Source organism: Aspergillus viridinutans (assembly GCF_018404265.1).
Source record: "Aspergillus viridinutans IFM 47045 DNA, scaffold_2, whole genome shotgun sequence".
NCBI classification, from domain to species: Eukaryota; Fungi; Ascomycota; class Eurotiomycetes; order Eurotiales; family Aspergillaceae; genus Aspergillus; species Aspergillus viridinutans.
The window spans coordinates 585016-596548 of NW_025091218.1; the positions used below are offsets into that span (position 1 = coordinate 585016).

At 53.9% G+C, this 11533-nt stretch overlaps 4 protein-coding genes across 4 annotated transcripts; 3 read left to right on the forward strand and 1 right to left on the reverse strand.

Annotated features, from left to right (window-relative positions):
- Positions 1–25: 25 nt before the first annotated feature.
- Aspvir_003803 (uncharacterized protein) lies at positions 26–2332 on the forward strand (the record flags this gene model as incomplete). The annotated part of the gene is made up of 3 exons (XM_043267052.1): positions 26–1091; positions 1156–1470; positions 1527–2332. 3 exons carry the CDS (start codon positions 26–28, stop codon positions 2330–2332), a joined length of 2187 nt encoding a protein of 728 aa, XP_043122987.1.
- Positions 2333–5642: 3310 nt separating this feature from the next.
- atfB (bZIP transcription factor atfB) lies at positions 5643–6644 on the forward strand (the record flags this gene model as incomplete). The annotated part of the gene is made up of 1 exon (XM_043267053.1): positions 5643–6644. The coding sequence occupies one exon, from the start codon at positions 5643–5645 to the stop codon at positions 6642–6644; it is 1002 nt and encodes a 333-aa protein (XP_043122988.1).
- Positions 6645–7104: 460 nt separating this feature from the next.
- On the reverse strand, positions 7105–8802 carry Aspvir_003805 (uncharacterized protein; the record flags this gene model as incomplete). Its single annotated transcript, XM_043267054.1, has 3 exons — positions 7105–8042; positions 8065–8571; positions 8634–8802. The coding sequence occupies 3 exons, from the start codon at positions 8800–8802 to the stop codon at positions 7105–7107; spliced, it is 1614 nt and encodes a 537-aa protein (XP_043122989.1).
- Positions 8803–9604: 802 nt separating this feature from the next.
- Positions 9605–11477, forward strand: Aspvir_003806 (arylsulfatase; the record flags this gene model as incomplete). The annotated part of the gene is made up of 2 exons (XM_043267055.1): positions 9605–9762; positions 9821–11477. 2 exons carry the CDS (start codon positions 9605–9607, stop codon positions 11475–11477), a joined length of 1815 nt encoding a protein of 604 aa, XP_043122990.1.
- Between the last annotated feature and the right edge of the window lie 56 nt (positions 11478–11533).

Consider the following 11533-nt stretch of genomic DNA (forward strand, 5'->3'; position numbering starts at 1 on the left):
ACGAACGACTCTTTCTCATGTGAGCATGGGACTCTTCAATACTTTCTTTAGAGCCTCAGAGCAAGGCAATGAGAGAACTTTAGAGGGCAGGCAGTCGTGGACTTGGGTACACCGCACACGAGCGGGTGCTGTCACACAGGCTGCTCACCGAACAAATCCGTCTTTAAAACAAGTCTCGAATGAGCAAGGTACAATCGGAACAGACACAGCCAACGATGGCCACTGCTCCAAGAAGTATCATGTCGATGAGCCCGACGCCACATCAGCTGGGAGTCTCGGACAGGCACTTACTTCTGGTGACTCTGACCCTTCCTCGAAGTATTCATGTCTTAAAACAGACTCGCAACAAGCATTCACAGAATCACAGCATCCAGTGGCAGGCTCGAAAGGACTTGCAGGCTTTATGACGTCCCTTCGTTCTCGCAAGCCTCGACACCGGAAATCGCTAATGCGACTTGGGGAGCAGTCTCGACAAAACGACTGTACCCTTCACGGTGCAAGAACGAATTGTGGCTGCATTAGCTCCAAGGAGGACTCGGGTATAGACAAGGATGCATATGAACATCAGGAGTCCCGCAAAGCCAGTGACAAGACTCTTGAGTCTGTCAATTCCGACCTCACAAGCGAGACTGTCTACCGCCACCCTTCCCGAAACACGTCCAACCCGATCCCCCTTATCGAACGGGAATATGTGTGCGAGAATCCTTTCGATGAAGTTGAGAGATCGCCCCAGTTAGGAGCGGTTTCCAACCCATTCACAGACCGATTCAAAGCCGCCTCTCGATCCAGCAGGGAATCCAGTTCAAACTATAGTCTTACCGATTCTCAGAAGCCGCAGAACCTCCATGTCTACAAAAGGTCAAGAAGGCCTGTCATCTGCACCGACCTGGATATCATGGGAAGCTTGTCACGAGAGAGTTCTCTCCCCATCTCGTGCTTGGATGATGGCAATTGGTCAGACATTTTCGACCGGCGCAAAGCTGCCATAGCGTTCAATGATCTAGCTGTCAAGCTGAATTTGAAACCTTTGCCCCTGAGCAATACTAAAAGTCAGGGGGGCGGCGACTGCTCTCATGCCCATCCCACTTCAGGTAGGTTGAGTGTCTCCCCATTGACGGCATTTAAGGGAAATTGCTGACGAAAACTGGATATCAGTCTCGCGACCCTGCGACTTCGCGAGGGGCCTGCCTCGACGGCGGGATAGGATTATTCGTCGGATCAGAACGGTGCGATCGACCTTCCAGCTCAAGGCCCAGAGTATGCCACAGGAGCGAAAGTTGCGTCGAATGAAGACATTTGCCAACCTCTCTTACTGTTCTTATCGGATGGATTCGCTAGCCGGAAAGTCTTTGGAAACTCTAGCTCGCCTTGGGGGTCACAGCTTCTTGGCCTATCCCGGAGACTTTGCACCGACGGCGCTTAAATTACCCGTGTGCTTTGTGGCGACGGCGACCTATCTGAGATGTCGTGGTATGCATCCCCTGAATCCCAGAGATGAATCATCTGCTTATTAAGGCGAGCTGCAGGTCCACTTGTACGAGACTTGTTCTTCGATCCGGGTGACTTGGGCGCAGCTGCACAGATCTATGGTTATTTCGCCAGCCAGGTGCTATCCAGCGAGAGAGAGCAGGACAAGATTCAGATTACGATGGGCAGTGGCGAGATGCCGTCCGAATTGATGAGCATCCTGGGTTCAATCCAGTCGCAGCGCCATTCGACTCACATCCTCAGTGTCGGGTGGGTGTTCAAGTGCCTGCTTGCTGGGCTTCCTGGCGGCATTTTGGGATCCACGCACCTGTACAGCGCTTTGTTAGATATCTACGTGAAGACTCCTTCCTTGGAGGACAAGCTCAACAGCCCCGACCAAAAGCTCAAACGGACGCGTAGCTGTCTCGGAGGGCTAACCCAAGCAAGGTATACGAGGATCAAGGCGATTGGCCTCGCCATTCTAGCCTTGGCGGGTCCAATGCAACTGGAGCTGATGTGCGCTGTTTTCGGGTTATGTGCCTTTTACGTGCATGAAACGAGACGAATTGTGGAGTATGAGCGGCATGGGTACAAGACTGGTGTTGGAAAACTGGAATTTGTAACGCGTTCGCAGATATTGGAAGGGCTCGGCCAGGTCTTTGGGCCCCTGCTGACGGATCAAGGGCCTGAAGAAGGTGCTTATGATCTGCAGACCCTGCGCATACTTGAGATGAATCGCACATATGTGGCGATGATGCTGATTGCGAACTGGCGAGCGGTGAGTCGCCAATTGCGGGTCTGGGAAGATCAAGTGCACGTGCCAGAGCGACTTACAATATCTTGGTCGTCTGAGGGTTCGGAATAGCTTGGACGGAAGCAGATGATGGATCATTAATCCGTGCTTGGTTCACGGGCCGCCGGCTTGTGGACACGGGACGATTCTGGACTTTGTACGCAGTACTCTGGGACTTTGTAGAATGATTTGTTGATATAACTTGATGGTGCTTGTCCTTTAATCAGGCTGAGCCGCGGTGGAGCCCGACCAGACGATCCTTCTGGGCATTCGATGAATGAGACGGCGGACAGCCAAGGGCATCCTGGTCGGGATTCGTGTACAATAGCTTGGTAGACAAAGAGTGAATGCGGGGGGAAAAGACGATCTCCAGCAGTACCTTTTATCATGATGACACAAGTGGCTTGCCTGCTCTTTACCCCTGACGGAAGTACGACTGTACTATGGACAAGGAACATGGCAGCACTGTCCATACCATTGGTGGGTGGTTTAGGCGAGTACCCTATAATGTAGATCGCCGTGGTCACAGCTGTTGGCAGGTTTCATACTTTATATCTAGGTAGGTAGTGGGGAGTTCAGCAGACCCTCTGAAGTTCGATTAGGCCCGGGATCAAGCGTTCGACAAGGGATATCATCTCAACCACCATCCACTATCCATAATCCATACTCTGGAAGTTCCGACCATACTTTACGTCCACAACTCCAGACAGAGCTCTGGGCGAGTCTACTCCGTATATGGATGGGATGTATGTAGAAATGTCAAGTATGTGAAACCAGGACAATAAATCGGGGTACCTATGGAGTGGTCGCCAGCTTGAAATGCTCACGTTGGCTGGCTAGGATAAGAAACAGCCCAAGATCAGATCAGGTTTCTTGAAGTTGGAATTGGAATTGAGTTAGTTGGAGGGTGGAGGATGAAACGCCTAGTGGGAGTGCCCTTTGCCCTCCACCCCTGGGCATTGGACGAGGACAAGCGATCCGAAGGGTGGAGCAGATGCCGATCGCTGAACGGTGAGTAGTCGGATTTCTGGACCGGCAGATGTAGTCTTCTTCCGTACTCTACAACTGGAAGCAGGTACCTAGGCGGGACTCGTTCCGGGATGCGGACCAGAAAACATAATGTTGTACATTGGAAGATGGTCTCGATGATCCCTTGGATGCAGGGTAAACCTGATTCTGTGGCTCGGATGAGGACTCTGGGCTCTGGACTCTGGGCTCTAGGCTCGCTGGGCGAGACTCTGAGACGCGCGTCTTGACTGTCTCTGTCTCTGTCTCTTGTACTTGTTGGTTTATCTTGATATTTGATAGTGTGCAGTGGAGGATCTACAGGTAAAAGGCGAGGTGTTGTGGTGAGTGGAGCGGGATGCTGGAGATGACGTGACCATCAACATCATACCTTGGCCTGAACCTGACCCTCGAACCATGAATGATCTGAACTGTAAGTTATCTATCTATTTCCTTTCTTACTTCGGATGTTGGCCCAATCCATGGTTATAAGGGTGAGTGGCAGGTTGACAGCAGGACTGCCGTGGTTGAGAGTGCGTCTGTATGGTGTACCTCGGTGTTGAGCTTGACCATCTGGCGTCCGTGGGATCCTGGCAGAGAGATAGGTGGCAATGATTGAATGTTGGAGAGCTGTCATATCTCATATTACATGATGAAATATGCACGTGCTGATGCAAGGGTCGAAGGCTGGAAGTATCTACTACTAGTACTACTATCTGCTGCGAGTAAGAGGTCCTTGCGGGTATACAGTACCTTAACCAGGCCATCAGACAAGTCGAGTGGCGAATCAGCGGACACAGCGCTGAGTCAGCCTGTCAATGACGTCACTGTGTTCCAGCTATGGTGGGGTTCGTGTCCGGAATAAAACTCAGCCCAATCAGAGCGGAGAGCGAAGGCACCCCTGCCTGTTTAGGAAAGTACCTCTCATAAGGTCTCCATCCTAGCTGGATGTGGAAGTACCACAGGTGTCAGAGCGTAAGCAAAGTACGTTACTTTTCCCACGGATAGACACATAGTACAAAGTACCTTTGTTCTTGGATCAGGGCCCCTGCCCTTGATCCCCTGCCTGATGGAGGTAGGGAAACAGAGAAAACGGTGGATTGTTAGGTAGCTAATCGCTCTTATGGTTCTCCAGTCAATAGATGTTGCTCCCTCCGCGACGTCCCAGCCAATAATGGTCCCTACCGACATCTTCAACTCCTCAAGCTCCGTCAATTCCATTCAGATTGTCCGTAGCTAAAGAGTTGATCCCCCTCCCATCTTGACAAAGTCCAACCGGTTCTGGTTCTTACAGGTCGAGATCCTCGTCCACCAACAGGACTGGTCGATGTGGCCATTAATTTCATCATGGAGGGTTTCAAATAGATAGATAACGCTATCGCATGGGTTTATATAAGTTCATTCTGGTGTCTTATAACCACAGCATTTTCTATGAGTACCACGTTACTACTCCCTATTGAAGAGACGGAAACAGGGAACTAAATTATAATAAGATATAGGGGTATATCAAACAGAATAAGTGCGCTGTTTATCCGACCAGTAAATGCAATATTGCTTCTCTTACTTCCACATTGGCAGTGGCAGTTGCAATTGCAAACAATAATTGCAGTCTCAACCTCAACCTCAACGATTGTCCCGTCTATCATCTGTACATGGGAGTGTGATTCTGTCTGGCTTCCTCAAAACTTGTTCTTCCTTTCTCTCTTCCATCATCATCAACTCTCAGATCTCCTGTTCTTCTTCAGCGTCCCCTCTTGTCTAGCCACTCCCCACTTTGTTCTCCTTCCATGCTTTTTGCGCTCCCCTGGTTGCAACAACTCGGATCTGACCACACACCACTCCATTCCCTCCCTCTCAATTCTCGTTCTCTGGCCTTCTCTGCGGATTCTAGACTCATCTGCGCCAATTCCCTTTTTCGTCTCCTCCTCACCAACGCGGTTTTATTCTCCTGTCCCTTCTTATTCGCCTTGTTCTCCTTCCTTCCTTCTCTTGGATAAGTCTATCCACGTACGCCTCTCCCATCAACTACGGTACTCCTTTTCCATCTTCCTCTCCCCCTGCAGCTACCTTGGCTCTTGCCTCTAAACACAAAAAGTCACAAGCAAAACCTTCCCGCTGCCCCCTCCCGCTCTGATTGTTTGGCCGGATCGAGCTGTCACTTCTCGGCCCGCCACTTACACTCCCGCCCTATCAATCCACCACTGCTATAGATATCTAACTCTTACTTCTTCTCCTTTTGTTTTCTTCTGTCTTGCTCCTTTATTATCATCTTGACAGCTTTCTCTCATCCATACTTAATTCAAATACCATTGTCTGTGGCGTACTCTTCAGCTGAAACCCCCCTTGTACGACGCATCGTGCAACCATCGCTCCCGCGATGTCGACTCTCAATATGTTACCGGAGCAGTCCGCCTTTGGCCGGTCTGCAATGCCTGGCCCCGATGCTGTCAATCCTGGCCCCTCTCCCTTTGCTCCTCCTAATTCCTTCTCCGGTGACTTTCTTGGGCTTTCTCTCCCTGACGAAGAGCATCTCTGGGGTATGAGTCCTATCTCTTCCTCCATGCCCTCGTGGAACGGAAAGCGCGAACAGATGTTCTCCAATCCTAATCTTGAACGCGACCTCAAGCACTCCCATGTCCGCAATGGTCAGCCTACTCCACCTCCATATGGTGACAGCAAGACTCACACGGTCGGTGATCTATACTCGCTGTCTCAGTGCCAATTTCCCAACGGAACACAGAATTTCCAGACTCATAGCGATCGTAGAAGCTTCTGTGAGCAGACGGCCATAAACAGCAATGGCGGCAGCTCCAAACGTCGCAAGGTCCGCGATTCCAAGATGACCCAGGCCGAGTATAACGAACAGCAGCAGGAGAAGGCGAAGCGGGAGAAGTTCCTGGAACGCAACCGATTGGCCGCCAGCAAATGCCGGCAGAAGAAGAAAGAGCATACACAGCTTCTTGAGTCGCGGTATAGGGAGCAGTCGGACAAGAAGGAGCAACTGGTGTCTGAGATTGCACGCCTGCGCTCGGAGATTCTTGGACTGAAGAACGAAGTCCTGAAGCACGCTCAATGCGGAGATGAGCCGATCAAGCTCCATCTAGCACAGATGGTGAAGAAGATTACCTACAACGACACAACGGCCCCGGAGTTGACCGACGTGGCGGATGCAGCAGCATCGTCTTCCGAAGGGCCGATGACCCCGCGACCTCAGCAGGCGCTGTCCTTTGGCTTTGATGATCCGCTGCATCTGGAACCATCTCGTACGGGTGAGTCCATGGACCAGTCCGTCCGTCGGGACTCGGAGGCGTCCGTCCTGACGGAGCACTCTTATGCCTTTTCGACCGACGACAGCTTTGACGATTTGATCAACGTTTGAGCCTTTTTCCACCCCTGATGTGACAATGACCTCGTGCTTTACTTTGATGACTATTACCACTACTACGATCCATACTGGCGCCTGGTTGGGAAAAGTATGGAAACAAGGGTCTGCGGATTAGCCTGCTTGCTATTTCACCTTATGGCGAAGGAACCTGATTGATTATTCGGAGTTTAATGAGGATGCTAGGCGGTAACATTCTTACAATGGTTTATGGATGGTTTGTGTTTTGCTTTGCTTTTGGTTTGATGCTGGCTTGCTCAAGGGAGGTTTCTCTGCGACAGGGTACCGGGAGTACTCGTGACGATAGTAATTCATGAATGATAGATGTACATTAGGCGAACAATCACGCTTGCTCAATGCTATTAGTAGCAACAAGAGTGTCCAGCTGCTCTACTAGTAATTGACAATGCAATATTCGGGAGTCAATTCCTCTCATCTAAGATATATACTATTTAGATCAAGGTTGTGGAGGAGCACGCCCAGCCTCCACATGCAGTATACTTGCATCCTTGCCATTATCACCATCACCATCACTACCAGTCTCCCTCGGAGTAGACAAACGAGGGGAATACCCCCCCTCAAACAAGGCACTAATCTCCTCCAACGACTTCCCCCTAGTCTCCAGCACAAACGCCCACACAAACCCCACGATAAGCAGATCCAACCCCCCAAACAGCAGGAACGTAGCCCATTTGATCTTCGCCAGAATGAACGGCGTGCTAAACAACCACACAAAATTGAACGTCCACTGCGCGCCGACACCCACTGCCACGCCGGGCTCGCGGATGCGCGTGGGGAAGAGCTCCGACACGCAGGGCCAGGGGAGGGGCCTCCAGGAGAGATTGTAGGCGATGATGTCGAGGTAGATTAGGGTGATGGTTGCGATGGCTGCTGGCGCAATGCTTCCTGGTGAGGATCCGGGTGCTGGTGCTGGTGCTGGGGGGTGGGATTTGAGGACGGCGGCGGTGGCGAGCATGCAGGCGGACATGGCTGCAGCGCCGGAGAGGAGGAGCGGGCGGCGGCCGAAGCGGTCGGAGAGGAAGACGAGGAAGAGGAGACAAGATGATACTTTTATGGCGCCGAAGATGCCTGTTAGGAGGAGCGGGGTGGCGCTGTTGCTTTCGCTGGGTCCGACGAGGAGGGAGAAGAACTGCGGGGCGAAGTAGGCGAGGGCGGTGGCGCCTGTGGATTGTTGGGCGAGGAAGAGGCCGAAGGCTAGGAGGAGGCGGCGCGCGTTGGGGCCGGCGAGGAGCTCGCGGGGGTGGAAGTTGGCTGTTGCGGCGCGCTCTTGCTGGAGGCCCCGGCGCATCTGGGTGAATTCGGCGGAGAGGGCGGGGGAGGATGGGGACGCAGCGCGGATCCAGAGCAGGCTGGAGTGGGCGCGGGCGTGGTCGCCTTTGGCGAGGAGCCAGCGGACGCTCTCCGGGGAGGGTGGTGGTGCCGAGGCCCATGAGGGCGCCGGGGACGAGCTGCAGGGCGATGGGGATCTGCCATTGGGCTGGGGAGGCGGGCATGAACTTGACGGCGTAGTCGATCCAGTACGAGACGAGGATGCCGATGGTGTAGGTGAACTGGTAGCAGCTGCCGAGGCGGGCGCGCGACTCCTTGGGGCTCATCTCGGCCATGTAGATGGGGATGACGGTGGCGGAGCCTCCGATCCCCAGGCCGCAGATCACCCGGCCGGCGTAGAACAGGGCCAGCGAGTGCGAGTTGATGACCTCGAGGATGACCCCTGCGCAGAAGACGGCAGAGCATGCCATCATGGCGAGACGACGGCCCCAGCGGTTCGTCACGGGCCAGATGGCGAAGCAGCCTACCAGGGCGCCGGCCTGCTGGATGCCAACGGCGATGGAGCTGACGCGGGTCTTGTCTGCGGGACTGTATCGAAAGTCGCGCGCAAAGGACTCGAAGGTGAGCACCCCTCCTGTAGATCATCAGCCTCGCATCCGAGTGTAACGGGGGTAATACTAATGACTGAGGACTAACCAATGACCCCGGAGTCATACCCAAACAACGCACCACCGCAGCAAAGCACAGCTGCCAGCCAGAACAGCCGTAACCCGGCAAGAAGAGAAGCCGTCTGCTCAGTGGGGTCAGGAAAAACGGTATCAAGATCATCAGGATCCTGTTGAGGGACTTGGATGTACGACCTCATTTTGTGCAAGTGTCAACAGACATCTGGTCCTGCATTAGATAGCGACACTCTGTTCTCCCGGTAAGAACGCGGGGAACGGATCAACGTGCTGATACCCGATCAGATAGATCCAGAGGATCACTTATTCAAAGAACCAAGCAATGTAATGATGGCATTGTGAGTGTACCCTTGACGCTGAGATTGATCAACATACTGGTGTTTGATTATGTCAGGGCAGGATGACGTATGGTTAGCCGACTGCCGACTGCGCAACAGAGTGGAGAGATCACGCCATGATGGACTGTCGAAGGTGCAGTTGATAGAGAGAAAGAAGAGGATAACAGACGAGAGCAATGCTATATTGCAGCTGCGTGGACGCTGTATGGACAATCTGAGGCGTCACTGATTGCCGAATCCGGACACCCCGCAGTCCTCCCATTGACAGGGGGATAGAACCGATCCCCACTCAAAGCTTTGTCCCATGAAGTTTTGATGGCTAATTATGGGACGTCTCAAAGTGAGCCAATAAAATAGAGACCTTCAACAGCAAATGTCCAGGTACACTCCTGGAGTGGCTGCACAGCCGACAGCCGACGGCCGGTGGTGGTCAGATGAAAGAAGATCGTCCGGCAAGTAGTCCTACTGGACTGTCTTGGATTATCAAGTTAACTGAATACGCATCTCGATTGGTCTGTGAGATACAGCGACAACAACCACACTGGTGGCTGAGCTGATACATAATGGCGGCGCTGCTCTCCCCTCATCTCCCTTCCTCCCGTCAGATCTCCCTGCCTCATCCTCGGCACCGTCTTGTTGCTCTATCATGGATAAACGTCCCAATTTCCTCGTCATCGTCGCCGATGACTTGGGCTTCTCCGATGTAGGCTGCTTTGGAGGAGAAATCCGCACACCCAATATCGATCGTCTTGCTTTAAATGGAGGAGTACGTTTCACAGACTTTCATGCTGCGGCCGCTTGTTCGTGAGTGTCTCTTCTCTAGCATTACAATGCGCTCTTGACCCTGGAGTAACCGCGACAGTCCCACCCGCGCCATGATCATGACCGGGACAGACCACCACATCGCAGGTCTCGGCAACCTGATCGAATGGACCAACATCTCCGGTCAGAACGGACCCAGAGGCTCCCAGATGAGCACGGCGCCCCAGCGTGGCATGCCCGGTTACGAGGGATACTTGAACGAGCGCGTCGTTGCGCTCCCCGAGTTGCTGCGGGATGCAGGCTACCACACCGTCATGTCCGGGAAATGGCATCTGGGCCTCACGCCTGAGCGATCGCCTCACAAGCGAGGCTTCGAGCGCTCCTTTGCCCATCTGCCTGCCTGCTCGAACCACTATGCCTACGAGCCCCAGCTCCAGGGGTCCGATGACACGCCTACCTTCCTCGAAGCGAGCTACATCGCCCTTCACATGGAAGATGATCACTACGTGAAGCGGTTGCCAGAGGGGTGGTATTCGTCTGACGGGTACGGCGATAAGATGCTTCAGTATCTCTCTGACTGGCACGGGAGCAAGGACGAGCGCCCCTTCTTCGCCTACCTGCCCTTCACGGCCCCGCATTGGCCGCTCCAGGCGCCCCGCGAGTACATCGACCATTACCGCGGCGTGTACGACGACGGACCCGACGCGCTGCGCCTGAAGCGACTGCAGCGGCTCAAGGAGCTGGGGATGATCCGTCCGGACGTGGAGCCGCATCCCGTCGTCGCGGACGAGGTCAAAGAATGGGTCGACTACACCCCGGAGGAGAAGAAGAAGTCCTGCACCGCCATGGAGGTGTACGCGGGCATGGTGGAGTGCATCGATGCCAACGTCGGCAAGGTCGTCGACCACCTGGCCTCCATCGGCGAGCTGGACAACACCTTTGTCTGCTTCATGTCCGACAACGGCGCCGAGGGCGCCGCCTACGAGGCCTACCCCATGGTCCAGAGCGGCGTCATGCCCCATCTCCAGAAATACTACGACAACAGCCTCGAGAATCTGGGCAATGCCAATTCGTTCATCTGGTACGGGCCGCGCTGGGCGCAGGCCGCCACCGCCCCGTCCCGTCTGTACAAAGCCTACACCACTGAAGGCGGCGTCCGCGTCCCCTTCCTGGCCAGGTTCCCCAGCAGCGTGCCCGCGGCTCGGAGTGGAATTACAGACCAGTTCGCAACGGTCATGGATCTCGCACCGACTATCCTCGACATGGCCGGCGTCAAACATCCGGCTCCCACATACCAAGGTCGTGAAGTGGTCCCCATGCGTGGCAAGAGCTTCTACCCGTGGGCGCGGGCCGAGTCGGAACGGATTCACGAGAAGGACTTCATCCAAGGATGGGAGACCTGCGGCCGTGCGGCACTTCGGTTCGGTGACTGGAAGATCGTATATATTCCGAAACCCAAAGGCCCCGAGCGATGGCAGCTGTACAATCTGGCCGACGATCCGGGCGAGGTGCACGACCTAGCTGATGTTCATCCTGAGCGGTTGAAGCAGTTGCTGAAACTGTGGGATCAGTACGTGGTCGAGACGGGTGTGATTCCTCTGAATCCGGATCTGGGTGACTTTCTCGAGGCGACCGAGGCGCAGATGCCAGAGAATGCCTGGATGGAGTATGACTACTGGAAGAAGGGGGCTCGCGATGAGCCTGAAAAGTTCATGCGGAAGCCACAGCGGTTCCAGAGAGTGGTCAAGCAGTTTTAGTTTGTGACTGACTAATTCCCTCGCTGTATGATATTTTACCATGCCGTCAATATGAA